A 20964-nucleotide genomic window follows, 5' to 3' on the forward strand; every position below is an offset into this window, starting at 1 on the left:
TGAACTAGAAGGTATTATGCTAAGTGAAATAAGTCAATCAGAGAAATATGATTTCACTCATATGTGGTATTTAAGAAAACAGAGGGGGGCACCTGGGTGGCTCAGTCGTTAAGCGTCTACCTTTGGCTCAGGTCATGATCCCAGGGTCCTGGGATCGAGCCCCACATCGGGCTCCCTGCTCTGCAGGAAGCCTGCTTCTCCCTCTCCCACTCCCCCTGCTTGTGTTCCCTCTCTTGCTGTGTCTCTCTCTGTCAAATAAATAAATAAAACCTTTAAAAAAAAAAAAAAAAGAAAGGAATAACATTAAAAAAAAAGAAACAAAACAGAGGATCATAGGGGAAAAGAGGAAAAAATAAAACAAGACGAAATCAGAGAGGGTGACAAACCATAAGAGACTCTTAATCATAGGAAACAAACAGAGGGGGGCGCCTGGGTGGCTCAGTCGTTAAGCGTCTGCCTTCGGCTCAGGTCATGATCCCAGGGTCCTGGGATGGAGCCCCGCATCAGGCTCCCTGCTCCACAGGAAGCCTGCTTCTCCCTCTCCCACTGCCCCTGCTTGTGTTCCCTCTTTCGCTGTGTCTTGCTCTGTCAAATAAATAAATAAAATCTTTAAAAAAAAAAAAAAAGGGAAACAAACTGAGGATTGCTGGAGGGGAGGGAGGTGGCGGATGGGGTAACTGGGTGATGGACATTAAGGAGAGCACATGATGTAATGAGCACTGGTATTATATAAGACTGATGAATCACTGACCTCTATCTCTGAAACCAATAATACATTATATGCTAATTAATTGAATTTAAATAACTTTTAAAAAAGATATAGCAAAGAAATTATGGTTGGGGAAAACATGAAAAAGTTAATAGAGAACTGGCAGAAACAAATTTTTAAGTGCTTTCTTTCAAATCTATGCTATGTATCCTTCTCAATTCATTTTATCAAATTAGTCATCTTATAAAGCCAGCACATGCTTGAAATAAAAATCTAACAAGGAGAAAGCACAAAATGATCATACAGAGCAACATCATTCCCTTTGCCTAAAATTCATTCTCTGCCCCAAATGTTCCCATTTATCATTCCTTTTCATCATTCAGGTGTCAGCTCAAATATAACCTCCTCAGAAATGCCTTACTTCACCACCTTATTTAAAATAACTCCGATGGGGCGCCTGGGTGGCTCAGTTGTTAAGCGTCTGCCTTTGGCTTGGGTCATGATCCCGGGGTCCTGGGATCGAGCCCTACGTCAGGCTCCCTGCTCCGCGGGAAGCCTGCTTCTCCCTCTCCCACTCCCCCTGCTTGTGTTCCTACTCTCGCTAGCTCTCTCTCTGTGAAATAAATAAATAAAATCTTTTAAAAAATAATAAACTAACTCTGAGATCCTGTGACATTTCCTATACTCATCTTATTCACAACATTTATTACAAATTAAAATTATCTAGAATTAAGCTGAGAGTAGGATATTAGTCTTGTTCCCGGATATATGTATACCACAGCCTAGAATTTAATAGCTCAAAAGTGTGTTGAATAACTAAATATAATTTAGGAATATATTTCTGGAAATCTTTAGTACCCTATTCAAATAACATACTATAATTAAAACATAGTAATCTCAACAGAGATCATATGAACATACTAAGATTGGAAGATAGTTGGCAGATATTTATTGAGAGCCTGTGATGTGCTGGAATGTTTTAGATGCTAGGAAGACAGCAGTTAACAAAACCAAAAAATACCTCTGCTCTCATGGAGCTTAATTTCTAGTGATCTATCTCAAAACAGTATCACACTCGATAATAAAACATTAGAGGCATTATAGTAAGGACAATGCTTGTTATTACCATTATTGACACTGTTATGAAGTTCTAGAAATTCAATGATCAAGTAAAAGAAACAAAAGATCTGTATATGGAAAAAAAGAAATCACTGAGTTGCAGATGATACAGCTACCTAGAAAATCCAAAAGAATAAACTATAAAATATGTAATAAGAAAGTTCACATTAACATATTTGGTTACAAACCACATGTATAAAAATCAAGTTTTCCCAAAGAGCCACTGAAAAAAAAATGAGAGAGAGGGGCACTATACAGAGGGATCTGGTCACCATCTTTTACAAAATTTTATAATAAACTTTGATCATAATTTTTCTTTCCCACACATTTATTTTTAAAGACTAACAAGTTGCAAATTAAAAAAAAAAATTGGGGGCGCCTGGGTGGCTCAGTCGTTAAGCGTCTGCCTTCGGCTCAGGTCATGATCCCAGGGTCCTGGGATCGAGCCCCACATTGGGCTCCCTGCTCAGTGGGGAGCCTGCTTCTCCCTCTCCCACTCCCCCTGCTTATGTTCTCTCGCACTGTGTCTCTCTCTGTCAAATAAATTAATTAATTAATTAAAATCTTTAAAAAAAAAAAACTTCCATGAAGAGAAAGGATTCCTGCTGTGAAAAAATACATGTCTTTGGTTCATTATCAAACCAGGAAAAAAGAAATAAGCTCAGAATGAATCCTACTATACCTCTATGTTCCAGTTATGCTGTTCCAAGGTATGGCGACATTGATCCATAGATTCTATGCCAGTCAGATCCTGAAAAGAAGGAAAAACCAAAAAGTTACTTAGGGAGAAACCAACAGTAAATATGTAGATATTTTTACCCCTTATACTTATGAATGCTGCTGGGAAACTACACTGAAAAGTACTGAAGACAGATGTTCAAGTATGGTAAAAATGTCACTATTCAGAATTTATCTAGTCAGTTATAGCAGGTATTACTCCCATAGGGGGAAAAAATGCAAGTTTCTCACCCTTTAAAATTTCAAGGCTTTCAATTAAGATGACTACTGATTAAAATCAATTTCTCCTCTCAAATTGAAGTTTAAAAAATTAAAGATTTCTTCAACCACTGGGTCCAGCAAAATATTCTTTTCTGTATGTTAAGTTAGCCACCATACAGTACACATCATTAGTTTTTGTTCAATGTTTCATTAGTTGCATGTAACACCCAGTGCTCATTACAACACGTGCCCTCCTTAATACCCATCCCCCCAACCTCCTCCCCTTTGAAACCCTCAGTTTGTTTCCTGGAGTCCATAGTCTCTCATGGTTTGTCTCCCCCTCTGATTTCCCTTCCTTCAGTTTTCCCTTCCTTCCCCTAATGTCCTCCATACTATTCCTTATGTTCCACATATGAGTGAAACCATATGATAATGGATTTTCTCTATTTGACTTATTTCACTTAGCATAATCCCCTCCACTCCCATCCATGTTGATGCAAATGATGGGTATTCATCCTTTCTGATGGCTGAGTATTATTCCATTGTATATACAAACCACATCTTCTTTATCCATTCATCCGCTGAAGGGCATCTTGGCTCCTTCTACAGTTTGGCTATTGTGGATATTGCTGCTATGAACACCGGGGTACATGGGCCCCTTCTTGTCACTACATTTGTATCTTTGGGGTAAATACCCAGTAGTGCAATTGCTGGGTCGTAGGGTAGCTCTACTTTTAACTTTTTGAGGAACCTCCATACTGTCTTCCAAAGTGGCTGTACCAGCTTCCATCAAAATATTCTTTAATGTTCAACAATTCTGTTTATAATATATAATAATACAATAATGCAGGTTTCCTGCAAAATGTAATGCCTTACAATAACTTACATCATTTTATCTACTGGCATATAACCTAGCTTATAATATGAACTGTGTAAAACTGAATCTGTTATTCATAGGTTTCCCTATGATTAAGTATTTTCCCTATTCCCTTCTCCTTGGACTGTTCTCAGATTTCACTTTGTTCCTTCTCTGGCACCTCTTCATCCACCCCTCTAAATGGAATTTCCCTAAGGATGTGTCCCTGGTTTTCATCTCTCTACAATCCCTGGCAATCTCATTTATAGATAGATAGATGATAGATAGGTAGATAGATAGATAGATAGAGGGGGAGGGAGAGGGAGAGAGAATCTGAAGCAGACTCCATGCTGAGCACAGAGCCCGACACGGGGCTCAATCTCATTACCCTGAAATCAAGACCTGAACCAAAACCAGGAGTCAGACACTTAACCAACTAAGCCACCCAGGCGTCCCACTGGCAATCTCATTTAATCCTTAGTCTTCAACCACCTTTTCTACTCAGATGACTCCTAATTTAATCTCTGGGCCCGCCATCTCTTCTGAAGTTTAGCAGCATATTTCCAATAGCCTGTTCAACATATCCACCCAGATGTGGCATCAGTACCTCACAGGCATCATTTAAAACCACTACATGTGTTAATGACACCACCACCCTCCAAAATATACAGGCAGGGGTGCCTGGGTGGGTCAGTTAAGCATCTGCCTTCAACTCAGGTCATGATTCTGGAGTCCCAGGATTGAGCCCCACCCACATCAGGCTCCCTGCTCAGCGGGGAGTCTGCTTCTCCCTCTCCCCCTGCTCGTCTCTCTCTTTCTTTCTCTCTCTCTCAAAGATGACCTCGGGAACCTCAGCCTCATTTTTTTTTTTTAGATTATTTATTTATTTATTTATTTGAGAGAGAGAGAGAGAGAGAGAGAGAGAAACAGCATGAGAGGGGATAGGGTCAGAGGGAGAAGCAGGCTCTCTACCGAGCTGGGAGCCCAATGTGGGACTCGATCCCAGGACTCCGGGATCATGACCTGAGCCAAAGGCAGTCACTTAACCACTTAACCAACTGAGCCACCCAGGCCCCCGACCTCAGCCTCATTTTTGAGTACTCTATGCCTTAACTGGAGTTAAGCTTCATCAGCAATCAAGTTCTGACCATTTTCTGTATTACATCTGTAACCACTTTTCCATTCCCACATCCAGCATCTTTAATCAAGCTCTTTTAACACTTCAACTGAATTGTCAAAATCATTATTTTCTCTCTCCTTCTAACTATTGTGTGTGTGTGCACATGTACATGCATGTATGTATATTACTCCTCTGCTCAAAATTTTTCAGTTGGTTGGAAAGTAAATTCCAAAAACCCATAGCCTGGCATTCAAGTGTTCCTATAACGCTGACCCCAACCCAGCTTTCTAGATTATTTTCTATTTCCCTTTAGGTGTCTAATACTTAATAAATCTAACAGTTCATATGTACATCTAATGACCAGAATTTCCACAGGGCTTAATCCTAGACTTCTTTTGAGGTCTAACACAAAAGCCAAATCCATCCATCCATCCATTCATGTAACAAATATCTATCATCTATTCTCTGTCCTACTTACTATGCCCAAGAGACACAAAGATGAATAGGATAACGTCTCTATTCTAAAGAAATTCCTCTTAACAACCAGCAAGCAAAAGGAGAAAAAGATTGATCTCAACCTCACAATAATGTGGTAACATGCACTTCTGAATGAGGAGCCTGAGGTTCTTTTTTTTTCTTCTAAAGATTTTTATTTATTTATTTGACAGAGAGAGAGACAGTGAGAGAGGGAATACAAGCAGGGGGAGTGGGAGAGGGAGAAGCAGGCTTCCCGCGGAGCAAGGAGCCCAATGCGGGGCTCAATCCCAGGACCCTGGGATCATGACCTGAGCCAAAGGTAGACGCTTAACAACTGAGCCATCCAGGCGCCCCATGGAGCCTGAGGTTCTTGCCTTGATTTTGTACCCTGTAACCATGGAGTAGACACATTTTAACTCTTTAAAAGATTTTAGCTTCCTCTATGTGCACCATGAGGGACTTAGTTTGGACTGGTTGTCCTTTTCAGACCTTAAAAAAACCAAAAAACCTGAAGTTTGGATTATTTATGTATGCAATTGTTTATTTTTTGAAAAACCTACTAGTATATAAATTTAGATAGGAAAAAAATTTTTATGTTAAAAATACTGTACAAATTTTGAAACTAAAATTGAAATGCTCTGTTAATTACTCTAGAGCTCTATTAATTAGATAAACTGGCTTTGGGGTGCCTGGGTGGCTCAGTTAGTTAAGAGTCCGACTCAGATCATGAGATCAAGCCCCGCATCAGGCTCTGCACTGGGTGTGGAGCCTACCTAGGATTCTCTCTCCTCCTGCCCCTGCCCTGCCCTCTTAAAAAAAAAAAAAAAAAGAACCACTGGCTTTGACAGCTCTAACAGTCTGGACTTTAGTTTCTGACCACTCTAGGCCTTTTATCAATTTGGCTACTGCCTTCTGACTTTTAATAGGCTCCCCCCTTAACTTCCAATTTCCTCACAGCCTTCTGTAGAAGACTGGGGTTTCCCCTCCTCTGTATACATTCTCTTTAAGAATTAGACTATACTTTTACCTTCTTCTCAGGGTGAATGGCCACTCTGCTTTAAATTGTTTTCTATCAATCTTATGTACCTATTTTTTTTTTAAGATTTTATTTTTATTTATTTGACAGAGAGAGAGACAGCAAGAGAGGGAACACAAGCAGGGGGAGTGGGAGAGGGAGAAGCAGGCCTCCCGCTGAGCAGGGACCCCCGCCGATGCGGGGCTCGATCCCAGGCCCCTGGGATCATGACCTGAGCCGAAGGCAGACACTTAACGACTGAGCCACCCAGGCACCCCGTTATGTACCTATTATTTTCTACCTTCTACTACAATTATTTATACTCACTCTATTGCTTTATCAGAGGATACAGGCTCCTTGAGAGCAGTGTCTAGGATATATCTATAGCACACAGTAAGGACCTAAAAAGTTACAGAAAAAGTCCAAATTAAAAAGACCTGTATGTATAAACTTTGATAATTGCCGCTATAAACTGAAATCCTCCAGACAGTCTCACCAGGTCTCACTGTATATTAATACCCTGGGGCTTTAAAAATCCCAAAAGTTCTGGCTAGATGTTAAGCTGGGTGTTAAAAACACAAATTTGCAGAATCTTCCTGAAGGTAAGTCAGAGATGAAGCCTGGGAATCTTTTTTTTAAAGCTCCTAATTCTAATGTACACCAGGCTGGAAAATTCATGGTATTGTACAGTTCTACATATGACAAGAGATTATATGTCACTTATTAACTTTTTTTTTGCACATCTTCAATATACTGAAACACTTAACCTAATTTGTAAGCAAAATTCTTTCGTAAGTAGTGAATCAGGGTGAACTGGAAGCCCAACTGAACAAGCCTGCTTTTGATCACTACTGATGAGTACTAAAACCATGCACTAGTAATAAGGAATTCTGGACACACCTAGGCAGAACTATTTATTCCTCTATCAACAAATGTTCACTGACCCAGTATTCTAGATATCCAGGATAGAAATAAGTTCCTGTTTTCATTAAGTTTACATCTTACCAGAGGCAAACTGACAAAAACAAACCACACACACAGAGCAAATAAATGAACACATTTTTAGGCTAGGGGATTCCTTTGGATTGAGTGTTCAAGGAAAGCCTCTACAAGAGCTAACACTTCAGCAGAAAGCTGATGAAAGATAAGGGTCCAGCCATGGAAAAACATGCAGGAAGAGTATTCTAGGCAGGGCAACAAAGGTAAAAACTCAGACAAATGGATATATGACACTATACATTTGTAAAACCCATGGAACTTCATAGCAGAGTGAATCTTAATGCATGTAAATTTAAAAAATCATTTAAAAGGTCAGAGGATCCTAGGATGGAACACAGCTTATGACAAAAGAATCTAATTGTATTATAAATATATGAAACAACCTCACTGAAGGGGATGAAAGGGAAAGGTGTGAACCTAAGTAGCTGTGGAAATGAGTGGAGTCTCTAAGACTAAAGGCAAAAGAAACTGCACGTAAGTGCTGTTCTCCAGTTGATAAAGGTGTTTGCCATAGGGTGTTAATTCTGAAGCCACTAAATCTACTGACATATACAGGAACTGAACAATTAAGTAAACAGATGGGGGGGGTAAGTTTTCTCAGTGCTGAAGTGGGAAGTTACAGATAACCCAGGGGAGAAGGCTAGAATGATCCATGTGGTAATGGATTAGAGTTGGAGACATCTCAATCAACCCATGTTTAGCTTAATATAGAATGGTTACAAAGAGAAATTGTTGGCTTAGTATATACACATGTATGTCTTTGCTCCATCAGCTGAGAAGACCTAGAAGCAATAATACACACCCCAGTAACAAGCACAAGTAACGCCCAGATTTTGGTTGCTAACACTGTTCTCCAAAAAAAGGGACCAGGTTCCTTGGAAAAATAGGTGATCCTAGGACTAGGGCAGGAAATACACAAGATGAGCCTAGAGAATCTCCTAGTGCCAGAAAGTAAGGAAGTGCCCAAAAGAACCCCACAATGATGGGGGTATATCAAGGAGTCAACTCCAAGAGCTACCAGTAGCCAAAGATGGTACAATTTGAGTAACAAAACAGTCATGGATTATAATACAAAATAAACATCCATGAGTCCATATAAATACGTAACTGAATAAATGGGGGAGAACAGACAAATATCCTGTGCAAAACAACTCCAAATAATTGTGTAGATACTATGCCTTCAAGGAGGTAGAACATAACTCTCTACTCCTTAAGTGTGAGCTGTGCGCCATGACTTTCTTCCAAAGAGTACAGTATGGAAAAGGAGGGGAAAAGATTAATTTTATAGTGGGGAAACCCAACACTACCACAACCAGGTGATCAAGTCAATGTCAATGGTGATAAACTGTGTTGACATTATGGACCCTTGATAAGATATAATAAAAAAGCACTTATCTCTGTGGTCTTCCTTCCAAAAATCCATAACCCCTGCCTAATCATGAAAAAAACATCAGACAAATCCCAACTGAGGGACATTCTACAAAATACCTGACTAGTACTCCCAAAACCTGTCAAGACCATCAAAAACAAATGAAGTCTGAGAAACTGTGACAGCCAAGAGGAGCCCAAGGAAACCTGGCTACTAAGTGTAATGTGGTATCCTAGATGGGATCCTGGAACAGAAAAAAGAACATTAGGTAAAAACTAAAGAAATCTGATTAAAGTATGGACTTTAGTTAATAATAATATACCAATACTGGCACTAATTATAACAAAAGTACCAAATTAATAATGTAACCAGGAACACTGAATGCAGGGGATATGGGAAGTTTGTGTACTATTTTTCCAACTTCTCTGTAAATCTAATTCTGAAGTCGAAAGTTTACTTGAAAGTGAAAAAACAAAAGTGGGGGGACACTTCTGAGGCAGAACAAATTTGGAAAGTTGGCAGATAAAGTCTGAGAAGGCGGCAGGGGAGAGAACATCTAGGGTATTTCTAAGCTTTGCTTGCACATCAGAAGTATCTGTGGGGAATCTACAGATGCCTAGGCCTCTACCCCAAACAACTTAATCAGACTGAAAATGCAGCCTCGGCATAAATTTTTTCCTAGGGAGTGGGAACTTCCAGGTGATTCTATTGTACAGGGTTGAGAATCAGTAACCAAGAGCTTTAATTCTAAGTTCAGCAGGAGTGTGATGACCATATGTAGATTTTTTTTTAAAGATTTATTCATTTGAGAGAGAGAGAATAAGAGAGAGAGAGCACATGAGAGGGGGAGGATCAGAGGGAGAAGCAGACTCCCCGCCGAGCAGGGAGCCCGATGTGGGACTCAATCCAGGGACTCCAGGATCATGACCTGAGCCGAAGGCAGTCACTTAACCAACTGAGCCACCCAGGCGCCCCCATATGAAGATTTTTTTGAAAAGTCATTCTGGCTGTGGGAAGAATTGCAGAGGGCATGGGGGCAACTGGGTGGCTCAGATGGTTAAGCGTCTGCCTTCGGCTTGGGTCATGATTCTAGGGTCCTGGGATCGAGTCACACATCGGGCTCCTGGCTCAGCAAGGAGCCTGCTTCTCCTTCTCCCTCTGCCTCTCTCCCTGCTCACGCTCTCTCTCTGTATCTCTGTGTCTCAAATGAATAAATAAAATCTTAAAAAAAAAAAAAAAGAATTGCAGAGGGCATGAAGGAGAGCAAGACACCAGCTAAGAGACTATACAGAAGTCGAAGGGAAAGAGAATGGTAGTTTAGAATAGGATCGTAGCAGTTAAGAGGGAAAGAAGAGGACAGATTTGGGGTATATTGTAAAGCTAGAGTCAAAAGGACTGAATGATAAATATATGGGGGTGGAAAAGAAATACTAAGATGAACTCAAGCTTAAGTGGAGGGATGATAGTGTCATTTACTAAGAATGAGGAAAACTGTTGAAATAATTTTGCGTATCTTTGTAAGAAAAATTTACTTCTGGTAAAGCAAAGTGGTTTTTTAAAAGACTTATTTATTTTAGAGAGAGAGCGTGCTTGAGTTGGGGGGAGGGGCAGAGGGAGAGAGAGAGGAAGAAAAGCAGACTTCCCGCTAAGTGCAGAGTCTGACATGGCGTGGAGATCCCGAGATCATGACCTGAACCAAAATCAAGAGTCAGATGCTTAACCAACTGAGCCACCCAGCCGCCCCTGGATTTGGGGTTTTTGATTCAACCTCCATCGAAACTTTTAATTATAGGGGGAACTGGTTAATGGGCTTTGCTTCTCTTTTCTACACTATAAGCATTTGAGAAGAATCCATCCACCTTTGCTTTTTGATCTTTGTAGGACTCTTCTGATGTTTTCTCTCCTGGCTTGGGAACCAATCCCTCCTCTACTCCTCCCTTTCCACTAACCATCCCCACCTCCCACATCACCGCTTACAGTCACCAGATGAGGAGCTTTTTGTATTTTCTCTTCCCTGTGAGATTCCGCTTTCCTTGATACATACAATTTTGAGCACTCTTAATACATTAAGTAACCATTAGTTATATAACATTCCAGTTGGCCAAAGCAATTTACATATAGATGTTAAAATTGCTTTTGATTTTCCACTATTAAAATAGCACTCTGATGAACATTTTTGCTTAAAGTCTCTCTGTATTTAGAATTTCCCCCTTTAGGATTCAATTAAAATTATGAGCCAAGGAATATATATAATTTTTAAAGTTCTTGATACATACTGCCAAAATGCACTTTGAAAATGCACTTTCTCCCTCTAATCTCCCAGGGCTAGTGTCTAATGTCAACTGCTACTACAAATCCCCTATTGGGAAGGTGCATCCAGGTCTGTCTTACTGAGATACAGCCCTTGCTCCAAGATGATCTTTTCTTCCTTCCTTCCTCCTCTCAGAGCTAACTCCCCTTCCATTAACTGCCCTCCTAAGGATTCAGGATAATACTGCATTAATTACAGCAATTTACACCAAAGTGTAATTGATTTATAGCATTAGAAGGAGAAAGGTATATATCTTTAGGGCAAAAAATACCCTGAACCCCAACCAATCTCTAACTAGCAAGACGCATTGGGGAAATTGGAGGAAAGTGTGTGGACTATTCTATAACCTTCTCCTATTCCATCCTTGGTCTAACTTCCTCTCCCGAGTCAGAAGACAAGTGTACAGCAACGCCACTTGGCAACCCACTTCCAAAACAGTAATGCTTGACCTATCTAAAAAAAAAAAAAAGAAAGATTCAAGGAAGGTATCACAAACAATAAATGGTGTAGTGTTTTAACTAGATGTCTCATTCAACTATTTGGATAGGGCTTAGGTAACACTCTAGATTACCCAAGTGTAATCACTAGAGTGCTTTCCTAAGAAGTGTTTCTCTTCCCACACCTCACCTGTTTATACTAACAGACACTGTAGGAGGTTGATGTGAAATCTCAGTTGATATTTAAGTACTCTCTAAATTCCAATTGGATTGTTGGCCCTAGGATGCTGGGGATGGATATTTTAACTTGTTTTCAGTTATTCCCAGAGAGAAACTTGGCAAAAACCAGTGATCTTTGTTCCCTCCTTCCTATTACACAAATACTTTTGCTTTATGCAGTAAGCAATATGCCCTCTCTGGTAGTAGCAGGAGAAATGGAATTTGAGGTCCCTTCAGGAAGCAATCACACACGGCCTCTGATCTATAACTAAAATTCTTACACTCAGATCTTTATTATTCACATTTAATTACTGAACTCTCTTAAATACCAGCAGCTTCCATTTACTAAGCACCTATTACTATGTAATAGGCACTGTAAGTAATAAAGCCCTCATTTTCACTACTGAGAAAGGCAAGGGTTCAAGAGGTTAGGTAACTTGTCTAAGAATATCCTTGCCTAGGAATAATAAGAAGTGGTAGAGCTGAGACTGAAACCTAGAATAACTACATCCAAAGTACAGGTTGCTTCCTATGCCACACTGCCTCCCATTATCATTTGACTAATTCATTTTAGAAAACAAGTTTTCAAAAATTCTCAATTCAGAAAATTTCAAAAAAAATTTTTGAGAATATCTGGAATGTTTCTAATTTTCACATTAAGCATTAAAGATAAATCGAAGACAGTAGGGACACCTGGGTGGTTCAGTCGGTTAAGCATCTGCCTTTAGCTTGGGCTTAGCAGGGAGCCCGCTTCTCCCTCTCCCTCTGCCTGCTGCTCCCCCTGCTTGCGCATGTTCACATGCTCTCTGGCAAATAAATAAAAAATGTTTTTTTAAAATAACTGAAGAGAGCAATTCAACCCTTCATTTTGCACAAAAGGAAACTTAGCGATGTGAAAAAGCTTTCCCAAGTTACAGAGCATCTGGGTGGCAGAACTGTCTGGTCTTTGTGTTCCTGGTCACTTCTTTCTTTCTTTTTTTTTTTAAAGACTTTATTTTTTTAAGTAATCTCTACACCCAACGTGGGGCTCAAACCCACAAGCCTGAAATCAAGAGTCACATGTTCTACCGACTGAGCCAGCCAGGCACCCATGGCCCCTTCTTTCTTAATTATACTTATTGGTAGCTAAATATCAGCTCACGGATGTATGTAAAATTGTTCTCCTTTATGCCTAGAGTCAACAATTTACTGGTATAGTTTTGTTGTATAAACAAAGGGCTTGGTGCCAAAGAAGCCTAGAAAATGCTGCATATTAAAATCCCCTTTTTGGAAATTCCTAATACATCTTTTAAATGTCTTGCTTTTATGTAAAAGGAAAATTAACTTCACAACTGCACATAGGGAAAGGTCTGTTTTAAAAGAATACTATTTATATTCATTGAGGAGCTTTCCTGTAGAACTGGCTTGGGAACCACAGATTAGAGACCATCACTGGATGTCAAACAAAATGATCCATGTGAATCAAGAGATAATCCTAACCGCCTAAGTAGATTTTTAAATATCTGAAAACTGATTGGACACAATGACAGTATACAGGATGTTTTATGTGCAAATATTTTAATTTCCATTAAAATACCACATGAAGTGAACATTTCCAAAAAGAAATCCACAATATTCTTAATCCAAGCAATTAGAAGTAGGTAGAATAAGTGGTTGATCTTTGTTGGAAAGTTAGAGGATACCAGAGTCTTCAATAACACTTTATTCTATTCTACTACTAACTAGCTTGGTAACCTTAGGCATCATTCTGAGGTTCAGTTTATGTCTTTGTAAAACATAAATAAAAACAGTGATTAACTCATGGGGTTGTAAAGATTAAGTATACAATGCTCAATTCAGCTATTATTATAAAGAAACATGAAGGAAACATTAAAAATGAGAATGTCATCATAAAACTTAGTTTCATGTGGACAAGAAAAAGACATTTTATTTGTGGGACGCCTGGGTGGCTCAGTCGGTTGAGCATCTACCTTTGGCTCACGTCATGATCCCAGGATCCTGGGACTGAGTCCCGCATCGGGCTCCTTGCTCGGCGGGGAGCCTGCTTCTCCTTCTGCCTGCCGCTCCCCCTGCTTGTTCTCTCTCTCCCTCTCTGACAAATAAATAAATAAAATCTTAAAAAGAAAAAACAAAAAGACATTTTATTTGTACATTGAATGAGATGATCATATGGACTTTTCCCCCATCATTCTGTCAAGCTGGGATATTACACTGATAGATTTTCATACTTTGAACAACTGTTGCATTCCAGGAATAAATCCTACTTGGTCATGGTGTATAATCCTTTAAATATGCTGCTAAATTCAGGTTGCTAGTACTTTGTTGAGGATTTCTGCATTAATGTTCACAAGAGATAATGGTCTCTAGTCTTCTTGCTGTGTCTTTATCTGGCTTTGGTATCAAGGTAATGCTGGCCTCACAGAATGAGTAAAGTGGAAATTTCCAAAATTTCCAAAATTTTTTGGAAAATTTTGAGAAGGATTGAAATTAGTTCTTTTTAAAATTTTGTTTTTAAGTAATCTCTACACCCAACGTGGGGCACCAATTCACATACCTGAGATCAAGAGCCACAATGCTCTTCCGACTGAGCCAGCCAGACACCCCTGGAATTAGTTCTTTACATGTTTGGGAGAATTTACCAGAGAAGCCATCAGGAACAAGGCTTTTCTTTGTCAGGAGTTTTTTATTATAGACTCAATCTCCTTATTAGTGATAGGTCTATTTAGATTTTATATTTCTTTGTGATTTAGTCCTGACAGATTTTTTTTTTTAAGTCCTGGAAGATCTTATGTTTCTAGGAATTTGTCCATTGATTGCTTAAAAGTATGTTGTTTAGGGGCACCCAGGTCTGATCTCAGGGTCATGAGATCAAGCCCTGCATGGGGCTCCCCACTCAGCATGGAGTCTGCTTGAGTTTCTCTCTCCCTCTCCATCCACCCCTCCCCTACTCACTCTCTCTCTAATAAATGAATAAATCTTTTGTGTTGTTTAATCTACACAAATTTGTGAATTTTCCAGTTTTACTTGTTATTCATTTCTAACTTCACCTAGTTGTGGTTGGAGAAGATACTGTGTATAACATCTGTTTTTAAGTCTACTGGGACATAATTTTTTACGTGAAGAAAACCCCTAGGGCGCGTGGGTGGCTCAGTCGGTTAGGCATGTGCCTTCGGCTCAGGTCATGATCCCCGAGGCCTGGGATGGAGTCCCGCATCAGCCTCCCTGCTCAGTGGGGAGTCTGTTTCTCCCTCTCTGTCTGCCCTTCCCCACCCCTGCTCATGCTCTCTCTTGCTCTCTCTTTTTTTTTTTTTTAAAGATTTTATTTATTTATTTGAGAGAGAATGAGAGAGAGAGAGAGAGAGCATGAGAGGGGGGAGGGTCAGAGGATGAAGCAGACTCCCTGCCGAGCAGGGAGCCCGATGTGGGACTCGATCCCGGGACTCCAGGATCATGACCTGAGCCGAAGGCAGTCGCTTAACCAACTGAGCCACCCAGGCGCCCTCTCTTGCTCTCTTAAATTAAAAAAAAACAAAAACAAAAAGCTAAGGATCCCACCAAAAAACCCCCCCAAAAACCCTGTTAGAATCATTAAATGAATCCAACAAAGTAGCAAGGTATGAAGTCAACACAGATTTCAGTTGTATTTCTTTACACTAACAATGAACAACCTAAAAAGGAAATTAAGGGGTGCCTGGGTGTCTCCACTGGCTAAGCGACCAACTCTTGATTTCGACTCAGGTCATGATCTCAGGGTTGTAAGATCCAGCCTCATGTCAGGCTCTGCACTGAGCATGAAGCCTGCTTAAGATTCTCTCTCCCAGGGGCACCTGGGTGGCTCAGTCAGTTAAGTGTCTGCCTTTGGCTCAGGTCATCATCCCAGGGTCCTGGGATTGAGCCACGCATTGGGCTCCTGTTCGGCAGAGAGCCTGCTTCTCCCTCTCCCTCTGCCTGCCACTCCCCCTACTTCTGCACGCACATGCTCTCTCTCTGACAAATAATAAGTAAAATCTTAAAAAAGAAAAAAAAAATCTCTCTCTCTCTCCTTCTGTTCCTCCCCACCCCCGCTCTCTCTCACCCTGAAATATAAATAAATAAATAAAAAGGAAATTAAGAAACAATTCCATTTATGATAATATAAAAAAATCAAAAGAGTAAAATATTAGGAATTAACTAAGGAGTTGAAAGAAAACTACAAAACTTTGGTGAAAGAAATTTTAAAAATCTACATGAATGAAAAGACATTCAGTTTTCATGGATTGGAAAACAACTGTGTTAAAATGTCAATACTACCCAAAGTGATCTACAGATTCAAAGCAGTACCTATCAAAATTCCAATGACTTATTTTTTGGAGAAATAGAAAAACCAATCCTAAAATTCATATGGAATCTCAAGGGATCCCAAATAGCCAAAACAATCTTGTAAAAGAACAACAAAACTAGAGGACTCACATTTCCTGATTTCAAAACTTACTACAAAGCTACAGTAATCAAAACAGTGTGAGACTGGCACAAAGACAGACATATAGACCAATGGGATAATAGAGAGCCCAGAAGTAAAACAATGCATATTAGGTCAAATGATTTTTGACAAGGGTGCCAAGATCATTCAGTGAGGAAAGAACAGTCTTTTCAACAAATAGTGCTGGAACACTGGATATCCACATGCAAACGAATGAAGTCAGACCCTTACTGTGAAGATATATATATATCCACCCCTAGTTCCTGACACACAGCTCCTAAAACCCCTGTAGTTTCCTAAGTGATAAGAGCACTAGGAACATCTTTTGTTCTAATATTTGGTCTTTGACCTTGATTCCTGGCACAGATATCCTAAATCCCTCGGAATTTCCTGGACAGTAAACAGCATCTTTTGTTTTAATGAGGTGATCCCAGTGAGCTCCTGGATACGGACTGCTCACCAGACATATCAAGCCATTATTAGAAGCTTGAAATTTTCAGTCCCACCCCCCATTCTCTAAGAGAAGGAAGAGAAGATGGAAATGGCATCAATAATCAATCATACCCACACAATGAAGCCTCCATAAAAACCCCAACAGAATGAGGTCCAGAGAGTTTCTGAGTTAATGAACACATTAACATGTGGGGAGGGTGATGCATCCCAACTCCATAGGGACAGAAGCTCCTGAATTTAGGACCCTTCTGGACTTTGCCCTATGTATCTCTTCATCTGGCTATTCTTCTGTATCCTTTATTATATCCTTCCTAAGAAACCAGTAAACAAAAGTGTTTCCCTGAGTTCTGTGTACCATTCTAACAAATTATCAACCCCAAAGAAGAGGTCATGGGAACCCCAATTATAGCTGGTCAGTCTGGGAGACCTGTGATTGGCATTTTATTTTTTTTAAGATTATTTATTTATTTATTTGACAGAGACACAGTGAGAGAGGGAACACAAGCAGGGGGAGTGGGAGAGGGAGAGGGAGAGGCAGGCTCCCCACTGAGCAGGGAGCCCGATGCGGGGCTTGATCCCAGGACCCCGGGATCATGACCTGAGCCAAAGGCAGACGCTTAACGACTGAGCCACCCAGGCACCCATGTGATTGGCATTTTAACAGGGGCAGTCTTGTCGAACTGAGTCATGAACTCACGGGATCTGACGCTAATTCCAAGTAGCGTCAGAACTGAACTGAACTGAATCTAGAATTGCTTGATGTGTGGAAACCTCATACATCTAGTGTCAGAAGTACGGTGAGTGTGGTTACAGTGTGAGAATAAAGGAGAAACACAGGAGTGTGTTCTTCCTACTCATTTACCTAACACCATATACAAAAATTAACTCAAAATAGATCCATGACCTAAAATAAGACCTAAATAAAATTCTTATAAGAAAACAGGACAAAAGCCTCCCAACACTGGATTTGGCAACGGTTTCTTGGATATTACACCAAAGGCACGGGCTACAAAAGATAAACAAACTGGACCTCATGAAAACTTTAAAAATTTAAGCTCCTGGGTGGCTCAGTCGGTTAAGCATCTGCCTCTGGCTCAGGTCATGATCCCAGGGTCAGGGGATCAAGTCCCACGTCAGGCTCCCTGCTCAGTGGGCAGCCTGCTTCTCCCTGTCTCCTCTGCTCGTGCTCTCTCTCACTCTCTCTCTCAAATAAACAAGACAAAATCTTTAAAAATAATTTTAAAAATTTGTGCATCAAAATATACTATGGAAAGAGTAAAAAGATAATACCCACAATGGGAAGAAATATTTGCAAATCATGTATTTATTTATTTTAAAAGATTATTTATTTATTTATTTGAGAGAGAGAGAGGGTGCACCAATAGGGTGAGGGGCAGAGGGAAAAGCAGACTCCCCACTGGGCAAGGAGCCTGACACAGGGCTCGATCCCAGGACTGTGAGATTGTGACCTGAGCCGAAGACAGACACCCAACTGACTGAGCCACCCAGACACCCCTGCAAATCATGTATTTGATAAGGTATTAATATCCAGACTATACAGAGAATTCTTAAAACTCAACAACAAAAAAACAACCAACCTGATTCAAAAATGGGCAAAGGACTTGAACAGACATTTCTCCAAAGATATACAAATGACCAATAAATATACAAAAAGATGTTCAACATAATTAGGGAGTGTGAATCAAAACTATGAGCTACCATTTCACACCTAACAGGACGGCTACTATTAAAAAAAAAAAAAAACCAGGAAATAGGGGCACCTGAGTGATTCAGTTGCTTAAGCATCTGCCCTCAGCTCAGGTCATAATCCCAGGGCTGTCCTGGGATCGATGCTCAATGTTCACGGGGAGCCTGCTTCTCCCTCTCCCTCTGCCTGTTGCTCCCCCCACTTATGCTGTCAAATAAATAAATAAGATCTTTAAAAAAAAAAAAAACAGGAAATAAAAAGTATTGGCGACGATGTGGAGAAATTAGAACCCTTGGTGCACTGTGGGTGGTAATAAAATAGTAAAACCACCATGGAAAACAGCATGTGTTCCTCAAAAAATTTAAAGAATTACCATACAATACAGCAATTCCATTTCTGGGTATACACCCAAAATAAGAGAAAGCATAGTGTCGAAGAGATACTTGTACACTCATGTTCACACCAGCATTATTCACAGTAGCTAAAATGTGGAAACAACCCAAGTGTCTATCGACAGAAGAGCAGATAAACAAAATGTGGTATATGCATACAATGGAATATTATTTAGCCTTTAAAAGGAAGGAAATCCTACAATATGCCACAACATGAATAAAGTTTGAGTACACTACACTAAGGGAGACAAGCCAGTCACAAAAAGACAAATACAGGGGCGCCTGGATGACACAGTCCTTTAAGCATCCGACTCTTGGTTTCAGCTTAGGTCGTGATCTTAGGGTCATGAAATCGAGTCCCCCCATTGGGCTCCACACTCTGCCGAATCTGCTTGAGATTCTCTCTCTCCCCCTTGCCCCTCCCACTCGTGTGTGCACATGCACGGGCGCGCTCTCTAAAATAAATAAATCTTTAAAAAAAAGACAAATACTGGGCGCCTGGGTGGCTCAGTTGGTTGGGCGACTGCCTTCGGCTCAGGTCATGATCCTGGAGTCCCGGGATCGAGTCCCGCATCGGGCTCCCTGCTCGGCAGGGAGTCTGCTTCTCCCTCTGACCCTCCCCCCTCTCATGCTCTCTCTCTCATTCTCTCTCGAATAAATAAATAAAATCTTTAAAAAAAAAAAAAAAAGACAAATACTGTATGGTTCTATTTATATGAGTTATCTAGAGCAAACTCATACAGAATAGTGGATGCCAGAAGCTACAGAAAGGGGGAAAAAGGGGGAGTTACTGTTTAATGGGTAGAGTAGTTCTCCCCCGCCATCTGTGGTTTTCAGTTACCTGCAGTCAACTGCCATCTGGAAGCAGATGACACATCAGAAGGTTATTAGTAGGCTAATGCAACATCACAATGACCTCACTTCATCTCATCATGTACACATTTTATCATCTCACATCATCACAAGTACAGTACAATGAGGTATTTTGAGAGAGACCATATTCACAAAAATTTTATTATGACAGTTATAATTGTTCTATTTTATTATTGTTGTTAATCTCTTACGTGACTAATTTATAAATTAAATTTTATCACAGGTGTGTATACGTAAGAAAAAACATAGTTATGTAGGGTTTGGTACTACCTGCAGTTTCAGGCATCCACTGGGGGTCTTGGAATGTATTCCCCATGGGTAAGGGGGGACTACTGTATAGTTTTAGTTTTACAAGATGGAAAAAAATTATGGCCTTATTCAACCTTTCCTAATGTGACTGCACTACTCAGATCAGGCAGAAAAGTTGGTTAGGGAGACATGAACATATTGTTTTCCTCTTCACAAGAAACATTACAAGGCATCAAACTTTAAGTCTTCCAAAAGTCTTCTGAGAGTCTGGCCTTCCCTGTTTCCTCCCCACTCTCCAGTGACAAAATCTGTCCCTATTTATATGTTTCAAAATAGCTTGAAATCACATTTCTAGAACTTGCCATGCATATGTGTGTACATATAAGCCTAATCTAATGTCGTCACAAAATATTAATAACTCATCACTTTTCAATTTCAAAACATAGAATGTTCTAGGATTTAGATTCAATTCTTGAGCATCTATGAGTATATAATAATATAATATATAATATTATATTATATATATTATATATAATATATATATATTATATAATATAAAGTATATAATAATAAAGCACTATATGTGCTTTATTACTGATTTTTTTTTTAGATTTTTATTTATTTATTTGACAGAGAAAGAGAGAGATCACAAGTAGGCAGAGCGGCAGGCAGAGGGAGAGAGAGAAGCAGGCTCCCCGCTGAGTAGAGAGCCTGATGTGAGACTCAATCCCAGGACCCTGGGATCATGACCTGAGCCGAAGGCAGACGCTCAACCAACTGTGCCACCGAGGTGCCCCAGCTTTCTTACTGATTCTTACAGCAACCTTGTCAAGTTAGAAATATTAGTCACTTTGCAGATATGGAAACTGAGGCCTAGGATTAACTGTCATACAGATCTCAAATGGCCAAGGTCCTAATATGGAGCTTCTTCCCCTATACCATGCTGTAAAGATGAGAATGTGATTAACTGGATTTTTTGTTTTCCCCTTTCTCCTGAAAATGGGATACTTAATACTGTTGGAAATACTTTAATAAAGGGGGAGAGAGAGGAAAAAAAAAATCAAGAACAATTAGAACAAAAATGCTCTGGTTAAGTGAGATTTCTGGTGAATTACTCAATTCATTCAACAAATATTAATTCAGCATCTATCATGCAGCAAGTACATCAAAGAAATCACAGTCCCAATCCCCAATAACTTTGTGGAGTAAAACGACATATACATGATTGTATTATTATGACAATGACCATACACCAGTGGT

General features: G+C 40.0%; 1 protein-coding gene across 1 annotated transcript in view; it reads right to left on the bottom strand.

Annotated features, from left to right (window-relative positions):
- Positions 1-20964, bottom strand: part of FAF2 (Fas associated factor family member 2) — a 68866-nt gene that overhangs the window by 27881 nt on the left and 20021 nt on the right. Inside the window, exon 2 of the mRNA XM_021698581.2 lies at positions 2511-2579. Coding sequence (XP_021554256.1) covers positions 2511-2579 — 69 coding nt within the window. The remainder of the gene's footprint in view (positions 1-2510; positions 2580-20964) is intronic.

Source organism: Neomonachus schauinslandi, chromosome 7, assembly GCF_002201575.2.
Source record: "Neomonachus schauinslandi chromosome 7, ASM220157v2, whole genome shotgun sequence".
In the NCBI taxonomy this organism is placed as follows: Eukaryota; Metazoa; Chordata; class Mammalia; order Carnivora; family Phocidae; genus Neomonachus; species Neomonachus schauinslandi.